Source organism: Ursus arctos, unplaced genomic scaffold, assembly GCF_023065955.2.
Source record: "Ursus arctos isolate Adak ecotype North America unplaced genomic scaffold, UrsArc2.0 scaffold_37, whole genome shotgun sequence".
Taxonomy (NCBI): domain Eukaryota; kingdom Metazoa; phylum Chordata; class Mammalia; order Carnivora; family Ursidae; genus Ursus; species Ursus arctos.
This window is the reverse complement of record NW_026623053.1, coordinates 4086269-4108861: the sequence shown is the minus strand read 5'-3', so window position 1 is coordinate 4108861 and position 22593 is coordinate 4086269. Positions and strand designations below refer to the sequence as shown.

The following is a 22593-nucleotide window of genomic DNA, read 5'->3' as shown; positions in this document are numbered from 1 at the left end:
ATTATGATTAGTACCACATGGGGTATGAGGTGAAGGAGGTTAGTCACCGTTCTGCAGTTTCAGCTTTTTTTCCCCCCTAAGATTCTTTTTTTTTTTTTTTTTTTAATTTGATAGCACAAGTAGGGGGAAGGGCAGAAGGAGCAGGAGAAGCAGACTCCCCGCTGAGCAGGGAGCCGGACATGGGGCTTTATCCCAGGACCCTGGGATCGTGACCTGAGCTGAAGACAGACGCTTAACTGACTGAGCCACCCCAGCACCCCTGTACCTTGCTGTTTCAAATTGTTTTTAATCAAGTAATACATATACAGTGTGGCCTCTGGGTGGCTCAGTTAAGCATCCCGACTCTTGATTTTGGCTCAGGTCTTGATCTCAGGCTCATGAGTTCAAGCCCTGCATTGGGCTCTGTGCTGGGCATGGAATCTACTTAAAAAAAAAAAAAAAAAAAAGGTAATACATGTATAAGCTTTTAAAAACCAGATAGTTCTCAAAACCTTGAAAGCCAGTCACCTGCCCCAGAAGCAACAACTTTTAGTTCTTCTGCTTCATATTTTGCAATACTGTTACTTCTTTGGTTGTCAATTTTAAATACTAACAGTTGTTTTAGTAGTTTAAGATTTAAGTTTGATTTTTGTATACCATCACACTTAGTCTAACTTCTCTACCTCCTAATACTTTTTAAATTTCTTCTTCACACATCAGTTATGAAAAGCTTCCAACATACAGAAAAGTGAAAGAACTTTGTAGTGAACACCTGTGTACCTACCACCTAGATTAACAATTAACATTTTATTATACTTGCTTTATCACATATCCAGCCCTCTTGAAACGTTTTTTTTTCACAATTTTTATTGAAATCAGTAGTCCGTTTACATTTTTATGCTCACATAGATGAAGTACTAGAGAGCAATTTCCTTTTCTCTACAGTTTTTCATTTTTCCTGATACTAATGATTGCCTAAATTTTTCTCCTTTTTAAAAAATCCCTACCCCCAATTTTTCCTGCAGTTCTGTCTTAGTCTTATCAATCGTTTCTTTTAAAATTCTCACATTTGTCAGGTATTTTATTAATTCTGTGTTTGGTTTTTTAGCCCCCAACACCATTCCCCCCCCTCAGCCTTACATTATATTGTCCTGTCTGTGCAGGTTGTACTCCAGGCCCGTTGAACTTGGGACTTCCCAGTGTCGGGTCCCCTATGTCCTACAACCCTTGTCTTGATTTTTTTCTTTGTTAGAGCATTTCCTCTAAGAGCTTCTTAAGAAAGGATATAGAGAATATATGTTTCCTGAGCTGTTGTGTGTCTTAAGAAGTTTTACTCTGTCTTCACTTTTGGTTAGTAATAATAGCTCAGTGGGAATAAAATTCAAGGTTGAAAATCTCTCAGAATTTTGAAGCTCTTGTCAGTCTTCAGACTTTTTCAGTATTACTTTCAGAAGGCAAATGGGTCTCTTTCCTGATCCAATATATATGGCCTGTTCTCTCTGAAACATTTAGAATCATCTCTTTATCCCTTGGGTTTTGAAGTTTCACTGCCTTGGTAGGAGTCTTTTTTTTTTTCTCCTTGCATTAAGTTGGGAACTAGGTGGGCCGTTTAGTCTCAGGACCCAGTGCTCTTCTCTGGTAGAATTGTTCATTGTTGGTTACTTTCTTGCTTTGTTTCCTCAGTGGTCTCTTGTTTTCCCCCGAAATTCCCATTCGGGAGGTTGAGGTCTGTTGGCTTAAGTTTATTGGTTATTTTTCGGTTTTATTTCCTATTTCTTTGTCTATTTCCAGTATTGTTTCTTAACTTCATTTTCCTACTTTTTATTGAATTTTTAAAAATTTTGAGCTATTTTTAATTTCTACGAGTTCCTTGTCCTCTATTCTTTTGTTGTTTCATGGATGTGCTATATTTATTTATTTTTTAGGAGGTGTTTTAATTTAATTTTTATCTTCTGTCCTCTGTCTTGTCTGTTTCCTCTGAGTTTCCTTGCTTTCTCTCTTACATATTGGAGACTTCACAGAAACCAAAATAAGGCTTGGCTACCCATCTGTGTTAAGAATAAGACCATAACAGACTGGTTGGCAGCTCTGCATGAATGGGGCCTCTCAACTAGTTAGGGGTAACTGTAGAGTGAATAGGCTTGCTTATTCCATGAAGGACTCCCAAATGTCAGTATCTGAAGTGTTCTCTCTGAATTCGGTGAGGATGTGCAAAGAAAAATCCTCTCAGTTCTTTTCTTTGGGACATTTGTTCCCAATTATAGTCATTCAAAATACAAACGTTCATTTAATTTTCTTTTTTTTTTTTTTTAAGATTTTATTTATTTATTTATTTGACCGAGAGAGAGACAGCCAGCGAGAGAGGGAACACAAGCAGGGGGAGTGGGAGAGGAAGAAGCAGGCTCCCAGCGGAGCAGGGAGCCCGATGTGGGGCTCAATCCCAGGACCCTGGGATCACGCCCTGGGCGGAAGGCAGATGCTTAACGACTGAGCCACCCGGGCGCCCCTTTCATTTAATTTTCTAAAAATTAGTACTTGCCTTTTGCTGGGCCTAATATTTGAGTCTATAGCCTTTTTGAGTTCATTTTTCCAGAGAATAAAGTCTTTTTGCATAGGGATTAGGTGTTGTCTCAGGACTTCCAAAGAACTGGGGGGGAGGGGGTATTGGGGGGGGATTGTTGCTGTCTTAAGCTTACTGACCAGACCTTCTGTTTTTAGTCCTGAACTCATCCAAGTATAATGTACCCTCTTCCCTTTCCCTGAAACTTGGCGCCTCTTAAGTTCTGAGCTCATTGGCGCTCTTCGAGATACGCATACCTACTGATACCTTCCCAGTGAGAATGTTTGTCAAGCATTCTTGGGGTGTAGCTACCACAGCTCTGCTTAGTCATTTCCCATTCTTTGTCTTCTTTTCATCTTACAAAAACCTGTTGATCTCTTTAAGCCTAAATACATTCAGAAAGGATACTTTACATCACTATGAATGGAAAATCGGGTCACTTTCCAAAAATAAAAAGTAGCTGTTAAAAAGTAAAGATAATGTAAGCACAACAGCATTATTAAATTGTAGCAGGTGTTAAGGACTAGCATTAAACAGATATAATCTTTTTTTTTTTTTAATTTATTAAGTTTTTATTTTAACTCCAGTATAGTTAACGTACAGCATTATATTAGTTTCGGGTGTATAATATAGTACTCAGTGCTTCTATATGTTACTCCATGCTCTTCAAGACAAGTGCACTCTTCATCCTCCTCACCTATTTTACCCATCCCTCCTCCCACCTCCCCTCTGGTAACCATCAGTTTTTCTCTGTAGTTAATTGGGGCACCTTGGTGGCTCAGTCAGTTAAGCGGCTGCCTTCCGCTTAAGTCATGATCTCAGGGTCTTGGGATCAAGCCCCACATCAGGTTCCCTGCTCAGTGGGGAGCCTGCTTCTCCCCCTCGCACTTCCCCTGCTTGTGTTCTCTCATGGTCTCTTTCTCTGTCAGATAAATAAATAAAATCTTAAAAAAAAAAAAAAAAGAGTCTGTATCTGGGTTTGTCTTTTTTCCTTTGCTTTTTTGTTTCTTATATTCCACATATGAGTGAAATCATGTGGTATTTGTCTTTCCCTGACTTACTTCACTTAATATTATACTCTCTAGCTCTGTCCATGTCATTGCAAATGGCAAAATTTCATTCTATATAGCTGCATAATATTCTGTTGTATATATGTACACCACATTTTCTTTATTCATCTGTTGATGGACACTTGGGCTGCTTCCATAATTCGGTTATTGTAAATAATGGTGCAATAAACATAGGGGTGCATATATCCTTTCAAATTAGTGTTTTTGTATTTTTCTTGGGGGTAGATACCCACTAGTACGATTACTGAATCATAGGTTATAGTTCTTTTTTTTTTTTTTTAAGATTTTATTTATTTATTTGAAGAGAGAGACAGCGAGAGGGAGCACAAGCAAGCAGAGTGTGAGAGGGAGAAGCAGGCTTCCCGCCAAGCAGGGAGTCCGATGCGGGGCTCCATCCCAGGACCCTGGGATCATGACTTGAGCCGAAGGCAGTCGCTTAACGGCTGAGCCACCCAGGCACCCCTCTATTTTTAGCTTTTTGAGGGCCTCCATACTGTTTTCCGCAGCGGCTGCACCAGTTTGCATTCCCACCAACAGTGCACGGTGCTCCTTTTTCTCCACATCCGCCAGCACGTGTTGTTTCTTGTAATTTTGATTTTAGTCATTCTGGCAGGTGTGAGGTGATATCTCATTGTGGTTTTGGGTCGCATTTCCCTGATGATCAGTGATGTGGACCGTCTTTTCATGTGTGTCTGTTAGCCATCTGTATGTCTAGAGAAATGTCAGTTCATGTCTTCTGCCCATTTTTTAATCAGATTATCTGTTTTTGTGTGTTGAGTTGAATAAGTTCTTTATATATTTTGGATATTAACGCTGTACCAGATATGTCATATTTAAGTATCTTCTTAAACAGGTAGAGCCTTGATATGATCAAGTAGATTTAAAGAGAAAAGTAGGTCACTTTTTTTGCTAGGTAATTGAACATTTAAAGCCATAGCTGTGATCACCTGAAATCATCTTCTGTAGGAGTTGTATACAGACTTCTAGAAAGTCTGTCCTGCTGCACATATTCTGTACTGACAGTGCAGCTGGCCGCTGGTCTTTGACACCAGTGACTGCAGTGGTGTGGTACGCAGTAACATTTGTAACAAGTAGCCTTTTGGTCGGAAATAATGATGACAAATACATAGTAGTTCCTTTGAGCTAAGCATTTAATTCTCACAGCAGTATTTATGATTGAGGAGAGTGGAACGTAGGTTAGATCACAATAAGCGGTGGGATTAGGGATTCGAACCCAGGCAGTCCGTGTTCAGAGCGAGCCCTTACCAATAGGCGTTAGTGTCTGTCTAAATACAGCAGGCAGACCTTGATACTTACCGCTTGCAGTTGCTGAAGAGATTTCTGCTCGATTGAAGAAGTCAGCAATACTAACATCTTACCCGAAAAGCTTGTCAAGTAACCCTCAGTCTCTTTATAGATCCAAATCAGAAACCTTCCAGAGGGATTCCTTTTTATCTTTAGGATCCTGATGAAATCCTCATCTGATTTGTTACCTGAAAGATAGAGAGATGATAGGAAAAGTATAACTTTACCTGATACTCTATAACTGTATGCTAATAGGAAGTATGTATTTTACATTTAATATGTGTATTTTAATTAGGCTTTTAGCACTTTTTAAAAAGTCTAAATCCTCATGGGTGTAAGGACTGCTATGTATCTGTGTGGGAAGTGTTGCTACATGTTGATTGGGGTTTTGAGTATGGTGATGCATACTGCGCGTCAAGTTCTATCATGAGGGTTACAGATAATAAATAAATGCAAGGCACATAGAAAAAGTGGCTGCTCGGTAACTACTATTCCCATCTGAAACACCCATTTCAGCAGGGTTTGGATGTCAAGTGGACCAAACAGACTGGAAGGTGGCAGAATTTGGAGACAGAAAGGGTTTGGTGGGTGTTGAGAATCTGTGCACACCAGGGGTCACTGCTGCAAGATGGTTCATCTAGAAAGGGGAGCACAGGGATCACAAGTCCAGATTTACAAGGGCTCAAGTCCGAGTTCTGAAGATCAGCCCAAGCAGAAGAGATCAGGTAGGAATCTGGGGCCGTTGAAGCAGCACAGAGTTGAGCCCCAGCTGCCTCCAGTAGCCAGGCTGGCGCTCGGACTTCGGTGTAAGACTGGTCCTGGGACAAGGGCTGTTAGCCTTGTAGCATTTTTCTTTCTTTTTCCTTTTTTAAGCACCCCATTCTATTCTAATATTTTAAAACAAATTCCAGACTTTCTTTTTTTTTTTTTCAAGATTTTATTTATTTGACAGAGCAAGTGAGCACAAGCAGGGGGAGAGGCAGAGGGAGGGGGAGAAGTGGGCTTCTTGCTGAGCAGGGAGCCCATTGTCGGGCTCGATCCCAGGACCCTGGGATCATGACCTGAGCCAAAGGTAGACGCTTACCCGACTGAGCCACCCAGGCACCCCTCCAAACATAAATTAATCTGAAAATATTTTATATATGTAATATATAAATCTTATATTATTATGTGTTATATTACTTCGGGTAACTTATGCAAGTTTTATAAGCAAATAACTAAAAATCTCCCATAGTTTCAGACTCTTCAGATGTGATCTGTATAAAGCATTTGTATTCCTCATAAGGTCTGAAAATACAAAACAGCACCCCAGATTTTGCTGTTTGGTTTTATTGTAATCCTTTTCATTGAATCACATTTTAAGAAAATTTTTCTCTAGGGGTGCCTGGGTGGCACAGCAGTTAAGCGTCTGCCTTCGGCTCAGGGCGTGATCCCGGCGTTCTGGGATCGAGCCCCACATCAGGCTCCTCTGCTGTGAGCCTGCTTCTTCCTCTCCCACTCCCCCTGCTTGTGTTCCCTCTCTCACTGGCTGTCTCTATCTCTGTCAAATAAATAAATAAAATCTTTAAAAAAAAAAAAAAGAAAGAAAAGAAAATTTTTCTCTAAATTCCTTATCTTTAAATATCTAAAATTATCTTTAAAGGTCTGAAATTCTCCTGTTACTACGTTTCTTTCCTGGGTTAGAGCCCACTGGTTTTTGTGAAGAATCAATGAAGAACTTTGTATGAAATGGTCAGAGTAGCTGGGTCCCAAGAGAAATTAGGATTCATCCTCTCACCTTGGTAATTGGCAGTGGAAAACTAGGTATTTTAAACCAATTGAAATCCTTGGAATGGTTGAGTTTGTTTCCACATCTGCTTGAAAAAGCTGAATATGTAGGCCTTTTTCTCTCTCTCCCTATTTTCATTTTTATTGAGATCCTGTTAGATGATTTTCCCATATTATAGTGATTAAGTTATATGATTACACTCTTTATATACTCTTAAGAAATGTATTACTATGTATTTTGAATTTTTATACATGTTGATACCTCTTTCTTGAAAAATTTTGACCGATCCAAGACTTCAAGTATCAAAAAAAAAAAAAAAATACAATGGACTTTTAGACTAATTTCAGTGGTGTTTTTTGCACACAGATATGGGGGGGGCTTACATTGATCTGTGTAAATGCAGTGAGCCTGTTGCTTCAAGGAAAATGAATGATGTCTTATAGAACCCATAAGCATTAAATATAGGCAAGTGCCTGATGCTAATTTTGGGAGGTTATCAGGGTCGTGGCAATATTATTGCCACAAAATCCATGTTTATTGAAGAATTGGAGCATATGTAGCAAAAATTGAGAGGAGAGCATGTTTAATGCCAAGAATAGTGTGTCAGTGTGCTGTGGCGTAGGGGTCATACAGCACAGGGGTTCTCAAACTCAGATAGCAGTACCCTTTACATTTTGTTCAGGACCGCAAAAAGCCTTTCTTTGTACTGGTTGCATCAAGTATAGAGAGAGAAATCTGGCCTCATACATACATGAAGCTGTATGGGGGGGTATTTTAATAACCTTTTTAGATAATTATGGGGATACTTTGTTACTACATTAAAACTCGAGAAGTGGTAATCTTTTAAAAGATAGTTGTAATTTAGGATTTGAAACCACACCGTTCTACTTCTTATACTCAGGTTATTGTACCTTCGGCCCTTTACCCATGGATGACTTTGTAACATCATGGGTTGGTTCTCTCAGTTGTGCAGATCTTCTAAATGTTACACATTTCATTATATGATATCAAAGAATCATGTTTGTTAATGTTACCACTAATTTTATCAGAAAAGTCTTAAGTAGGGAAGTTGTCTAAATTCACAGTGGCAAGTCAGCTATTTCAGAATTCTCATTTTTGCTTGAAAATTCAAATTTTATCATTGACTACATAAGACATCATTCATTTTCCTTGAAGCAACAGGCTCACTGCACTTGTTTTCAAGAAAATGTATGCTAGATACCCAGGTCTGCTTAAATGGCTCCTTCAGCTTGTTATTACTTGTAAAGTTTTCCTTAAGACAACCATTGTACTTCACTTTACACGTAGAAGTGCTCTGCGTATACTTCCCATTTCTTTACACAGAATATTGAAAAGATTGGGATTTCTTACTATTAATCATTTTTGCTGCATCAAGGGCATTCTTAGAGAAACTGCCCCTCCCCCGCTTTCCACGAATGTGCGGTAGTGAAGAATGACTTTGGTGCTGCTGCCTTGATTCATGCTAAGGCACTAGGTGTTTTAACTCCCATTGCTTTTGCATCATCAGTGAGAACTAATGATAAAACTTTACCAACCCGAAGGAAAACATTTTCTCACTGAAAATCAGTGGGAGAATGCCTACGGTTTCTCTGTGGTAATTTCTTTGTCTTATGTATTTTGTTGTGGTAGAGAAATTCAACAGAAACCTCAGTTGTATTATTTTTGGATTCTTACTGGCAACCAGAAGCCTTGACATGTGAAGAAGTCTTCTACAGATGTTTTTCTTGACTTTATAGGGGAAGTTAGAGATTTGACCTTCTAGCCTATAATTACCAGTCTTCTGGTCTTGTAGAATTATTCAAGAGTAGCCAATGGTTGGAGGACTCAGACTGCTCAATTTCAAAACCGGTTACAAAGCTGCAGTAATTAAAACGACATGCTATTAGTGTAAGGATAGATAGATACATAGATAATGGAATAGAACTGAGAATCCAGAAACAAACCTTCACATTTATATCACTTGATTTTTTTTTTTTTAGATTTATGTATGTATTAGAAAGAGAGTGCATGCAAGTGAGGGGGGCAGAGGGAGAGAACCTCAAGCAGACTCCCTGCTGAGCATGGGGCCTGACTCGGGGCTTGATATCATGACTTGAGCCAAAACCAAGAGTCAGACGTTTAACCGACTGAGCCAGCCACGCGCCCCAGTATCATTTGCTTTTTTAAAAATACATAATTTGGTTTTTGGCCAGGACAGTTCAAGGGGAAAGAACAGTCTTTTCAAACTGTATATCCCTATGAAAAAAAATAAACTGAGGCCCCTTCCCCACAGCATTCACAAAAATTAACTCAAAATTAATCATTAGATCTAAATAGCAGAGCTAAAACTATAAAACTGCTATGGAAATACAGGTAAATCTTTATGTCCTTGGATTAGACAAAGCCTTCTTAGGTCTGAGATGAAAAAGCACAAGAAAATAATTTGACCCCTTCAAAATTAAAAATTTTTGTGTTTCTAAGGATAGTATCATTGTGAAAGTGAAAAGAACCCACTGAATGGCGAAAAATTTGCAAGTCCTATCTGACAAGAGACCTAGATCTGGAATATAAAAGGGACTCTTACGACTTAATGATAAAGCGGCTTCCGTTGCAGAACGGGTAAGGAAGCAGAATAGGCACTTGAGGTAGATAGATGGTCTGTGATCACGGGAAAAGGTGCTCAGCGTCATTGGCTGTCGGGGAAATGCAAATCACAACTACGGTTACTTCACACCCAGTGGATGGCTCTAGTAAAAAAAATCAAGTGTTGGTCACAATATGGGGAATTTGGAACCCCGATAGATTGCTGTTAACAATATAAAATGGTTACAGTCACTTTGGAAAACAGTCTGGTTCAACTGTTACCCTCAAAAAGTTAAACATAGAGTTAAACACATGACCTAGCAATTCTTCACCTAGGTGTATACTCACGTATGTCTACACAGAAACTCGTATGAGTGTTCGTAGCACCATTATTCACAAGAGCCAAAAAATGGCAACAACCCAAATGTCCAGCAGTTCAGTAGATACCATGTGGTAGGCCCATACAGTGGATTGTTACTCAGCGACAGAAAGGACAAAGTTCTGACACATGCTACGGCATGGGTGAACCTTGAAGCACATTAAGTGAAACAAGCCAGACACAAAGGCCATGTATATGACACGTCCAGAGTAGACAAATCTGTGGAAACAGATTAGATTAATGGTTGCATACGGCTGGAGGAAGATGTATAGTGATTGCTCATGGATTTCTTTTTGGGGAGATGAAAGTGTTCTAAAATTAGACTGATGGCTGCAAAACTCTGAATACTAAAACCGTTGAATTGTACACTTCAAATGGATGAATTGTATTGTGTGCGAATTCTGTCTCCATAAAGCTGTTTAACAAATAGAGTAACTAATGACTGTGAGGCTGCCAAGCAAACATGTACCTTGAAGTTGGCATTTCTGTTAGGAAAAAAATTATCTGTACCCTGAGAAAATCCTGAAGTCTGTATTCAAGTTTTACGAAGATAAAAAGAAAATGACCAAATTACCCACTCTTTACTTTTCAGAAAGGAGAAGATGAATATGCCAGCGTCGATGCCATTGTTGTATCAGTGGGTGTTGATGAAGAAACCGTTTATGCCAAATCAACTGCCTTGCAGGTGAGAGGTTTCTGGCAGTCTTGGCCCGAGGGTCATTGAGTCGGCGACTGCACCGTTCAGCGTGATAGTCACGAGCCACGTTAAAAGTTTCATTCCTCAACCCCAAGCCTCAAGTCCTTGGTACTGGTTACCGTATTAGAGCAGGTAGGGGATATTTCCATCATCGCTAAAAGCTGAGTGGACCAAAAAAAAAAAAAAGAAAGGAAAAATTTGAAAAAATGAACACATTCTTACATAAAAAGAAATTACTGCAACTAAAGAAAGACACATTAAAGTTTACTGGGGAGTGCTTAGAACATAAGGGAAGAGTGGTTGTAAGTTGAGATATAACAAAAAAATCAACAGTGAATTAAGCAAAACAGTTCTTTCTCTTATTTTTTTAAAGATTTTATTTATTTGAGAGAAGGAGGGAGAATGAGCAGGGGGAGGGGCAGAGAGAGAGGGAGAAGCAGACTCCCCGCTGAGTGTGGAGCCGGATATGTGGCTTGATCTGAGGACCCCGAGACCATGATCTAAACTGAAGTCAGACGCCTAACCGACTGAGCCACCCAAGCGGCCCAGTTCTTTCTCTTTATTTAGTCTTCAGGGATGCAGGGCTTTTGAGGTCTCTGCCGTACATAGAGTCTAGCGCATGGTGCACAAGTTGCTAGCGCTCCAGCCATTACATCTGCATTCCAAGCAGAAAGAATGGAGAAAGGGAAATGGAGACCTCCTTCCCTTTGTAAGGAGACTTGCTTGAAGTCCCACAGAATACTCCTACTTAAAACTTATTGGCCAGAACTTAACGGCCATACTGAGCTGCAGGAAAGGATGGGAAATAGTCTTCCTGTGGAGTAGTGTGCCCAGCTAACAATCCCGTTTTTCTGAGGAAGAAGAAATGAATAATTGGTAGGCAGCTGGCAGTCTTTTGGGGGAGCTGGAATGTGCAGTTCCCTGATGTGCTACTTTGTCCCTTGTTTTACGCATTTCTGTCCTACTGAACAACAGTATGGTTCCCATAAACACAAATTATCCAAATGAATTGATGGTCTTTATTGTGGACTGTTTCAGACATCAAGTAGGTAAATTAATAAATTGAACTCCCAGATACCCGTTATCCAATAAATTGCCAGCTCTTGGCCAGTTTGATTTCATCTGTATCCACATCTACATTATTTGGAAGCTAATTCCGGATACCTTATTTTATAACTACTTCTGAATACATCAGTTTTTTTTATCTGTAAATACTGCTATCACATATTGTCTTTTCCTATAGACATGGCTCTTTGGTTATGAACTAACTGATACTATCATGGTCTTCTGTGACGATAAAATCATCTTTATGGCCAGTAAGAAGAAAGTGGAGTTTTTAAAACAGATTGCCAACACTAAGGGCAACGAGAATGCTAATGGAGCCCCTGCCATCACACTGCTGATACGGGAAAAGGTCAGAACTAATAAGGAACGTGTCATGAATGTGGGGGAATGTTTAAAGGTGATGGACAGAAATGCCCTCTAGGAATTTAAGGGAATGCAGAGGAAGATTTTAGCTGACCGTGATTGTAATTAAAAAGTTCTGTCACATCTTTGTTGTGTTTGTTAGGAAGAAAAAAGTTTAATAACCCTGTCAGTTCTGCAGCAAAACATACAGGCTGTGAGAGGCTGCTGAACACTCACTTTGTCCATTCTCGAGGATACTGTCAGCTTGTTTGTTTTCATCTTAGTACCTTCAGTGGAATAAATAACTGTTCATTTGTTTTTTTTTTAAGTAATCTCTGCCTCCAATGTGGGGCTCGAACTCACAACCCCAAGATTAAGAGTCGCATGCTCTACTGACTCACCCAGCTGGGTGTCCCTAGAATAAATAGCTTCAATATCCTTAAGGAAACTGAGATTTACCTCCTTTTCAGTTTTCATCACATGTGATTATTTTTTTAAGATTTATTTGAGAGAGAGCACGTGAGTGTGCACATAGGCACGTGTGTGCACATGTGTGCTGTACTAGGGGAGGGGCAGAGGGAGTGGGGGAGAGAGTCTTAGACAGACTCCAAGCTGAGTGCAGAGCCTGCCACTGGGCTCGATCTCACGACCCAGAGACCATGACCTGAGCCGAAACTAAGGGACGGATGCTTAACCGACTGCGCCACCCAGGTGCCCCACATGTGATCTTTTTTGTCATACTTTCTGTCTGGCACTTTTTCTCAGAATGTTGTTCACCCTGTGTGAGTGTTTTAGCTGTTCCTGAAGAAAAAGAATAGTCTTGTCAACTTATGTGGCACTTCGGTATATAAAAATACCCAAAGAAAGTTTGTGTTAACTTTTAGTGTGTTGTAGTCTGTTCCAGGGAAGTATACGGGGCATGAGGAGAGAACTTATTCTTTCTGTGGTTCCAAATATTGGCCTCTCGGTGTTCCTAGTAGAATATAGATGTCTAATTCTAATTAACTCCTTTTTTTCTTTGTGGCACTGATAGAATGAAAGCAATAAGAGCAGCTTTGACAAAATGATTGAAGCCATTAAAGAGAGCAAGAACGGCAAGAAGATCGGCGTGTTCAGCAAGGACAAGTTCCCTGGAGAGTTCATGAAGAACTGGAGTGACTGCCTCAGCAAAGAGGGCTTTGACAAGGTAAGAGTACTCCTGGGAACGAGTGAACTGGGAGTTGGGAAGACAAAAGTGTGACAGGTTTCCATAACAGATCCTGGGAAAATCGTATATTCCTTCACATTTCCATTTTTCATTCTGTTTGGCTGAGCAGTAAGCCGGGTTGACTTTTCAGTCAGGGATCAGGCATTGGGAAGATAATTCCGCGATTTCAGAGGGAAACAGAAAAGTCTCTTATCCAGAAAACATGTACATATTTTTCCCCCTGCTCTCCTGCCTGTCTTCCTTCTTCAATGCTTACAAAGTCCTTCAGAGAGGGGCACTTACACGTACGTTTACATCATTTGTTAATGTGACGCCTATTAAAATACACACGGGATCCTGGTAAAGAACGATTTTAAATGTTTATTCGGTCCAAGAAAAGAGTATGTCAGTGTTCTGTAGACTACTGATGAGCAGTTTGCTAAATAACCAGATATCTTCACTGATAACATTCAAATTGGGAGCGATGCATTTCTCTAGCAATTCTGTTCACACGTCCGAAACTCTTACCACTTTGGCTGCAGGTAGACATCAGTGCGGTTGTGGCCTATACCATTGCCGTAAAGGAGGATGGGGAGCTCAACCTCATGAAGAAAGCAGCTAGCATCACCTCGGAGGTCTTCAACAAGTTCTTCAAGGAAAGAGTCATGGAAATAGTTGATGCAGATGAGGTAAGTGGAGAGGGGCGAGTCTTTACTATTTTAATAAGTCCCTACTGTGCATGGTGTACGTTCAGTTTCCTTTGAAATTAGGCCTTTGATACATAAATTGGTGGTGTGTCATTGTGCCGGCTCTCTCTCTCTTTGTTTGTTTGTTTGTTTTTAAAGATTTATTTGAGAGAGAGACCGCTCATACGTGCCTGTGCATGCAGTGGGGGAGGGCCGGGGGGGAGAGAATCCCAAGCAGTCTCCCCAGTGAGCGGGGAGCCTTTTGCAGCCTCAAGTCTCACAACTGGAGATCATGACCTGAGTTGAAACCAAGAGTTGGACACTCAACTGAGCCACCCAGGCGCCCTGCCAGCTCTGTTGCACAGTAACTATAAACCTGTGCTGTAGTTTCTTGTGGTGGTTCGGTATTTTATTGGAGAATTCCTTGCGTAGCTGTGAATTTCACATATTGTTCTCAAAATCGGCTTTGTAGGTTTACCACTGTGTTATCTGACACGTAAACCATTTCACAAGACTTTTGTAGCATCCTAAGTGATATCAGGATATATGTTGTCTTTAAACAATAATGTCCAAAACCCCAAAACTCTTTGCCCCTGTTTCATGAATATTGTAAATACTGTTTTATTTCTGGGCGTGCTTACAGAAAGTTCGACACAGCAAACTGGCTGAGTCTGTGGAGAAGGCCATTGAAGAGAAAAAATACCTAGCTGGGGCAGACCCTTCTACTGTGGAAATGTGTTACCCTCCTATCATTCAGAGTGGTGGCAACTATAATCTCAAGTTCAGTGTGGTGAGGTAAGTATGAGAACTTCAAAATACAACAACCAGAGCGTTTCAGCTTTCAGCCTGTTTTTTCTTAGACTCATTCTGGAATTCAGAAAAGTGGGAAGAGACAGAGTAACCATTAGTCGGCCTTCTACATTATCTTCTTGTATTATTCTATGTGTATTTCTTTCTGTCTTTCTTTTTAATAAGATTTTATTTTTAAGTAATCGCTATACCCAGTGTGGGGCTCAAACTCACAACCGGGAGATCGAGAGTCCCGCGCTCCACAGACTGAGCCAGCCAGGCGCCCTTGCTTATTTCTGTTTTATTTCACATTGGGACTCATTTCTTACTTGAGCATTTATTTGATTTTGCTTTTCTAGTGATTAAAAATACCAAGAAAAAAATGCAAAACATGTTGAGAAAAACCATTAAGATATTATTAAATATGCCATAATGTAATTCTTCTAATTTTTAAAAATACTGTAGAGAATGCGATTTTTCCTTGTCAGGCTGAAGGGACTAATTCATCATGAATACTACTGTTCATAGGGGCTGGTGGATAAGTGATGCCTCACCCCTGCACTAGTAAACTATAATGAATAGAATTTGGTATATTCTTTGTCTATTTAGGATACCACAGCTCAGCTTCTCACTGAATTTTTATCCTATGAGCTTGGTCACTAATTTTACTCCCTTATAACCTGGTTTGTTTATTTAAAAAAAAGTTTAGGTCCTTCTGCTTCAGCTTTGGGGTAGAACAGGGAAAGGTGGTGATGACAGATGTCATATGTCAGTGATACTAAGGACTTCGCTAGTTTGCGTAATGAAATGCTTTCTTCCTTTGGTCTCTAGTGACAAGAATCACATGCATTTTGGGGCCATCACTTGTGCCATGGGGATTCGCTTCAAATCTTACTGCTCCAACCTTGTTCGCACTTTGATGGTTGACCCTTCTCAGGAAGTTCAAGAAAATTACAACTTTTTGCTCCAGCTTCAAGAGGAACTGCTGAAGGAATTAAGACATGGTGAGGTGCCTTAGAAAAGAAGGTTTGGAAATGACGTAACGAAAATGTTTTTAGTGTTCATGTGCGTTTCTAGCCCTGAGGCTCTTGTGCTGCTCTGGTAGCAGTAGACTCAGGTCTTACTAACCTTGAGCCATCCTAGCACATTTAATTCTCCAGGCTTCTTTGAGGCGTGAGTAGTTACTTCGGTTTTACATTGGTGTTTACAGAAAACTTCTGTGACTGGCTAGGCCTCTGTGTCCAGATCTTCATAAAATACCTTGGCCTTATTACTTTTCTTTAGAAGGTTCTGAGAACTAGTATCTGGCAACAGAACATGTATTGCTAATTCTACGTCAAATGGATACAAGGAATCCTAGTCTAAGAGCAGAACCAATAACAACTCTGCTAAGCAGGCAATTGCCTATATCGGAAGGCAGCATAGTGCTTGACACCACATGTCTTCCGTCTTGAAGCTCCACACTCCCAGTTGGCTAAATGGGACTTTCTGTGTTCTACCTTCAAGCCACTCTCTAAGCCCATCCATGTGCCCATCGCTTCTAGACACCATTCCTCCTCACCATCTCAGGACGCTCTTGAGAAATCCTATTGGAAATCATAGTCACAGGTAGCCTGGTGAGGTTAAAGACCCCTTTGAGGCCGCCATATCTAGACTATTCTGGCTTGAAATGTCTTCATATCCTAGATCATGAAAAATTAAGGCCAGAGTCTTCTAATAGTAAGTCACCCATTCAGTAGTCCTGTTTTTCAAAATGTGTAACTTTAATGTTATGCCATTTATCAACTCAAATTATCTCATGAGACTACCTAGCATCCCATAGTTCTCCCGAGTCAGTGATTCTCAGCAGTGTAATGACTGGGTGACTAGATGAATTGTTTTTAAAAATGTAAATTTCTGAAAAATAATAAATAAAAATAAAAATGCAAATTTCTAATACCACTCCTGCAGCTGCTTTTTTTTTTTTTTTTTTTTTTTTTTAAGATTTTTATTTAGGGGCACCTGGAGGATGCAGTCAGTTAAGCGTGCAACTCTTGGTTTCGGTTCAGTCGTGACCTCGGGGTCATAAGCCCAAGTCGGGCTCCACGCTCCGTGCAGAGTCTGCTTGAGATTCTCTCTCCCTCTCCCTCTGCTCTTCCTGCTCGTGCGCACACATGCACTCTCTCTCGGATAAATAAATCTAAAATGTATTTGTTTGAGAGAGAGCATGCATGTGCACACGCAGGGAGGGGCGAGTGGGGAGGGGGAGGGACAAGCTGACTCCACTCCGAGCACGGAGCCCTGCATGGGGCTTGATCCCATGACCCGAGCCTAAATCAAGAGCCAGACACTCAATGTACCGAGCCACTCAGGTGCCCCACGGCTGAATTTCTTAGTTCACACTTTGAGAAACTCTGCTTTAGGGGACAGGTGAAAAAATGTTGATAAACCAAACCAAATCAAACCTTTTTTTTTTATTCTGAAGGATAAGTTTCCTCTCTGTCTTGTCATTAGGTGTGAAGATATGTGACGTGTATAATGCTGTCATGGATGTGGTTAAAAAGCAGAAGCCAGAGCTGCTGAACAAAATTACCAAAAATCTAGGGTAAGATGTGATGGTGTCCATTGTCACTCTGAGACAATTTTCTGGCCATGGTCAGGCAAAATATTCTTAGATTGATTACCCAATATTTATGGACTATTAAATATTAAACTTATATGCCAGACATATAGTGTTATCAGAGAATGTGAGAAAGATTTCATTTCTACTCCCAGGGATGGGGTGGAGATTTTTCCAGACCGATGTAGTAGATACCAATAGGTGTTCTAGACTTAAATTACTAGTGTTAGGACACATTACTCACTATATTTCCTTTCTTAGAATACCTCAGCTCACGTTTGCAAATGACGTACTCTAGATGTCCTACTATTTACATTTTTTTTTTCAATTTTTATTTAATTCAGCATTTCTCGGATGTATTTGACCATTGAACACTTAGAAATACTTAAGAACATCTTACAGAACCAAAGACATTTTGGGAAACAAAGTCTCTGGTCAGTTTCCTTAGATGGAAACTAGTCTGGGATATATAGTTGCTTTCTAGATTTCTCTGATGGACAAGAGGAAATATATCAACCTGTACCAAGTCCTGGCCCAGGCGACTTAAGGAATCCTAGTTATCAACATTCCACTAACAATCACCTTGCTTAATCCACTTATTACGGTCTTGGTATCATACCCATTAACAGTCTGCCATGTTGCTTATAGGAAAACTCTTAATTTGATTTCATGATAGAATATTAAAATTTAAATATGGATGAGTAAGCTGAAGTAAAGAAGGCTCGATGTAATAAGTGTTACGTGAGGTACTTAATTAGGAAATTCTTTTCAGCATATTATTAGCCCAAAGACTGTCCTCAAATCCTGCTCCTTAACTGACTGTTAAGCAGAGGCAGATCACTCAACATGTTTGCCTGCCTTATCCTGAAAATTGAAATAGAATATATTGTACTTGACCCATCTTAGAGATCTTTTAGCCTATTGCTGAAGTTTCTCTTCATTTCTTTTTTAGGTTCGGAATGGGAATTGAATTCCGTGAAGGCTCTTTAGTGATTAATAGTAAAAATCAGTACAAACTGAAAAAAGGTGAGTTTTACAGGCGTGCAGTAGGAAAATACTTTTTTGAATAGTTTCTCGTAGCTTTATATCTCCTTTTTTGTGAAAAATCTACCCTTCTCCATTCTCTCACAGTTAGACACTGATTCCTGTTTGCTTTTGTAGGGATGGTTTTCAGCATCAATTTGGGATTCTCAGATCTGACAAACAAGGAAGGGAAGAAACCAGAAGAGAAAACCTATGCTCTCTTCATCGGTGACACGGTGCTTGTGGATGAGGTGTGTACCGCTTCTGCAACTTTTGAGTGTGTGTGAACTGACATTTGAGGTACATTTGGTATTCTGTGGGGTTTTTTCTTGGAAGTGTTTGTCAAATGCTAGCTGAAGGAAGAGATCCGTGACAGTGACCCAATAAAGCTAGGAACAGAGATTGACAGGGAATGATTTGAACCAAGCTGTTCATTACTTTGTGGCTTGAACCCTGATAATGATAATAACGGGAACTGGATCTTCTTTTTTACTTTAACGACAGCTTTATTGACCTACAGTTTATATACCATACAATTCACCCACTGAAAATATATAATTAGTGATTTTTAGTGATTTTCAGTTGTGCAGCCATTACCACAATCTAATTTTAGAACATTTTTATCACCTCAGAAAGAAACCTGGTACCCTAGTCCCCCAAACCTAGGTAATGACTAAACCACTTTCTAAGGATTTGCTTGTTCTGGGCCTTTGTAGACTTTTGTAACTGGTTTTGTTTTGTTTTGTTTTGTTTTTTCCCCTCCACTTAGCAGAGCTGATTCTTAATGTTAATAGCAAATACTTATGTATTCTTACTATATAAGGACTTTCATGCAGTAATTCATTGAATTATAACACGCTATGAAGTAGATACTCTATCCTGAGATAAAAAAACCAGGACACAGAGTAGTAGCAGTAAGTAGCCAGATGTCACCACTAGGAAGTGATTGAGCCAGGTTTCAAATCAAATTATCTCAGTGTTGTCTCCCAAGTTAGAGTTCCTCATGAGGTCGGGAGGATAAAATCTGTATGTACTCGTTGTCAAAGATTTTAATATCCAGAAGCTTCAAAGCACTGCCCTCCTCTGTACTAGGCTAGAAAGTGAAAGTGTCTCATTTAAATGCTCTTCTAAATGTCTGACTTCTTCCTTTTATTCCAGGATGGCCCAGCTACTGTTCTCACTTCTGTGAAGAAGAAAGTGAAGAACGTGGGGATTTTTCTAAAGGTAGGAAGAAGGAAGAGGAGTGGTGCAGGAAGTTTGGTACTGTGAAAAGGCGAAAATTTTATTGGCTAAGAAGATTAAAACCGAAATTTCTGAGTATGATTTTTTCCCCATAGAATGAGGATGAAGAGGAGGAGGAGGAGGAGAAAGATGAGGCCGAGGACCTGTTGGGAAGAGGTTCTCGGGCAGCATTACTTACAGAAAGAACACGAGTGAGTTTACGGTTTCAGTCTACATTGAGCTCTGCTGGTCCTATGGTTCATATCTGGGGCACATTGATAGGAATGACACTTGTGCTGACATGGGTTTGTCTTTCTCCAGAACGAGATGACTGCAGAAGAGAAACGAAGAGCACATCAAAAAGAACTGGCAGCTCAACTCAATGAGGAAGCAAAGAGGCGACTGACAGAACAGAAAGGAGAACAACAGATTCAGAAGTAAGAGTTTGCATTGGGCGGTGAGGTTGTGTTAGGTTCGTGTGATTTGTAGAAATTTCTCAAAAAAGTTTTTTATCCCTACTCCAGAGCTCGCAAATCTAACGTGTCCTATAAAAACCCGTCTTTGATGCCTAAGGAACCACATATTCGGGAAATGAAGATCTATATTGATAAGAAATACGAAACCGTGATAATGCCTGTGTTCGGTATCGCGACGCCTTTTCACATTGCCACAATCAAGGTATGAACATGGAGTCAGGCTCCATCCAGACTTTCTGAAACTAGTCATTGTGCTATGCCCCGATTCTTTCTCGGACTGCCCCGTCTCTCCCACCCTCTGCTCTTTTGGACTCCGCCCTTCTCCCCTCTCCCTGCCTCTTGCTGTCACTCTCCTTCCTTCCCAGTTTTCACTTGGTTAGAAAGCTCAGCGATCTAGTCTAGAAGTATCATTTGCACTAAGCGTTTTTTAACATGTAGTTGGACATGTGGCTTCAGGTGCTCTGAGAAGTCAGTGGTTCTTTTGGAAGCACACACTTGGGTCATAGAAAAAAATAAGAACAGTCGATTAGAGCTAGATCGAGGTCTACAGGCTAGGTTTAGCAGTCAGCTTGTAACCCGCAACTTCACTTTGTGTCCCCATAGCTACTAATCTTTAATTTGGAAAGAAACCTGTTTATTTTGTTAATGCTTTTCCTTTCTTTGAGCAGAATATAAGCATGTCCGTGGAAGGAGATTATACTTACTTGCGAATCAACTTCTATTGCCCAGGCAGTGCTCTGGGCAGGAATGAGGGCAACATCTTTCCTAACCCAGAAGCCACTTTTGTCAAGGAAATGTGAGTCCCCAGGAAAAAACCATCCCCAAACCCCTGCTGGTGGGAGTGGTACTCTCAGACATTTCGTTGTCTGTGCTGTGTCCTCCGTCATCTGTTGAATGGTGAAGCCTCCCTCGGCGGCACCCGTTCGGGGTCGTCCTGCTAGCTTTATATGGTTTTGAGGCTGGAACCCAATTTGGAATCCTCATGAAAATATGTTAAACTGATTACATATGTTTTGCAGTAGCATCATAAATAAGGAAATGTGTGCCTCATTGGCCCCGTTCCTTCATGGTATGGAATGGGATAATTGAGTATGCCAGATTTGAAAAATAAGTGTGATTTCCCACCCAATGGATTAGCCATTTATAATATTCTCTGTTCAAGAGACAAGAAAGGGAGATGTTTTTCAGCTTTCCAGACATTGTCTACCATTCACTGGTACCTTTTTCTCCTGAAAGATACTAAGTCAGTTAAAAATAGAGTAAAGAGTGCAAGTTACTTATATAAGTCCCGGCTTCCCCTTTTGAACAGTACGTACCGAGCTTCAAATATGAAGGCACCTGGAGAACAGACAGTACCAGCCTTGAACCTCCAGAATGCTTTCCGAATTATAAAAGAAGTGCAGAAGCGCTATAAGACCCGGGAAGCAGAAGAGAAGGAGAAGGAGGTGAGCTCGAACACCAACAAAGCACCTTCCTGCAGCGCGATCCGTGTGGGTTTGGACACAGCAGAGATGCGTGAGGATTCACGTTAATTCTCGTTCTGCTTAGGGCATCGTGAAACAGGACTCCCTGGTGATCAACCTCAACCGCAGTAATCCCAAACTGAAAGATCTGTACATTCGCCCAAACATTGCCCAAAAGAGGATGCAGGGTTCGCTGGAGGCCCACGTCAATGGTATGGGTGATCTCTTGGGGCACGCTTGTAGATGAGTGGGCAATGCGGTACGTCGGGGAGACGCTGGGGGCTGTGCTGACGCTGCTCTGTGCGCACGAGGAAAGGCAGGCCCCGTGTAGCGGTTGGCACCTGCTCTGACCCCGTTCGGATCCGCCAGAAAAGATGCAGCGTCTTCTGGCCTCCCCCCGTGCTGCTGCTTGATGCTTAGCAGCTCCGTCCGTCTGTCCCCAGGCTTCCGCTTCACGTCCGTCCGAGGAGACAAAGTGGACATCCTGTACAACAACATCAAGCACGCTTTGTTTCAGCCGTGCGACGGCGAGATGATCATCGTCTTGCACTTCCACCTCAAGGTACGCCTGTCTCCTTCCCAGCTGTCGGGTCTTGGGCAAGATCCTTTAAAATAGGGATGAATGGTGTCACCTGTCACGTAGACGATTACGAGGATTGAACGCGGTAATGTCTGGGAGGCCCACCGTGTCGGAAACGTAGAGGGTGCTCGCATGTGCGTCTCTCTGCTGTGGCGCCTAATGACCGCCAGACGGATTCCTGTTTCTGAAGTGGAAAAACGTTGCTTTAGACGCACTTTATTTCCGGCATAATCTCTCAACTCCATTCTAATAAATAGGAGTACTTTTTAAAATTCATACACTGTCACATTCCCAAATGTCATTATGTTGACCCGGGGGCGTTGTTTTAACCATCTTTACATAAATGCTGTGGTTTCCAGCGTAGGTATTCTGTTTCCAAGTTGCTTTTTGTCATTATCTGCTTCTTTGAGGTTTCTTTTTTTTTTTTTTTTTTTTTAAAGATTTTATTTCTTTATTTGACAGAGACAGCCAGCAAGAGAGGGAACACAAGCAGGGGGAGTGGGAGAGGAAGAAGCAGGCTCCCAGGGGAGGAACCCGATGTGGGGCTCGATCCCATAACACCGGGATCACGCCCTGAGCCGAAGGCAGACGCCTAACTGCTGTGCCACCCAGGCGCCCCTTCTTTGAGGTTTCTGATTTCTTTCTTGTGCTTTCTGCTCTGCCCCCAGAATGCCATCATGTTTGGGAAGAAGCGGCACACAGATGTGCAGTTCTACACGGAAGTGGGAGAGATCACCACGGACTTGGGCAAACATCAGCACATGCATGACCGAGATGACCTCTATGCTGAGCAGGTCTGTGAGATTTCCTGTTTTATTTGCA

General features: G+C 41.0%; 1 protein-coding gene across 1 annotated transcript in view; it reads left to right on the top strand.

The window, feature by feature from the left end:
- The window catches only part of SUPT16H (SPT16 homolog, facilitates chromatin remodeling subunit), a 36645-nt gene that overhangs the window by 3536 nt on the left and 10516 nt on the right, over nucleotides 1-22593 (top strand). Inside the window, exons 2-19 of the mRNA XM_026489935.4 lie at nucleotides 10237-10329; nucleotides 11585-11755; nucleotides 12782-12934; nucleotides 13477-13623; nucleotides 14264-14415; nucleotides 15241-15413; nucleotides 16903-16993; nucleotides 17961-18034; nucleotides 18170-18282; nucleotides 19190-19255; nucleotides 19369-19464; nucleotides 19574-19689; nucleotides 19777-19930; nucleotides 20397-20524; nucleotides 21038-21173; nucleotides 21277-21403; nucleotides 21635-21753; nucleotides 22440-22565. Coding sequence (XP_026345720.1) covers nucleotides 10237-10329; nucleotides 11585-11755; nucleotides 12782-12934; nucleotides 13477-13623; nucleotides 14264-14415; nucleotides 15241-15413; nucleotides 16903-16993; nucleotides 17961-18034; nucleotides 18170-18282; nucleotides 19190-19255; nucleotides 19369-19464; nucleotides 19574-19689; nucleotides 19777-19930; nucleotides 20397-20524; nucleotides 21038-21173; nucleotides 21277-21403; nucleotides 21635-21753; nucleotides 22440-22565 — 2235 coding nt within the window. The remainder of the gene's footprint in view (nucleotides 1-10236; nucleotides 10330-11584; nucleotides 11756-12781; nucleotides 12935-13476; nucleotides 13624-14263; nucleotides 14416-15240; nucleotides 15414-16902; nucleotides 16994-17960; nucleotides 18035-18169; nucleotides 18283-19189; nucleotides 19256-19368; nucleotides 19465-19573; nucleotides 19690-19776; nucleotides 19931-20396; nucleotides 20525-21037; nucleotides 21174-21276; nucleotides 21404-21634; nucleotides 21754-22439; nucleotides 22566-22593) is intronic.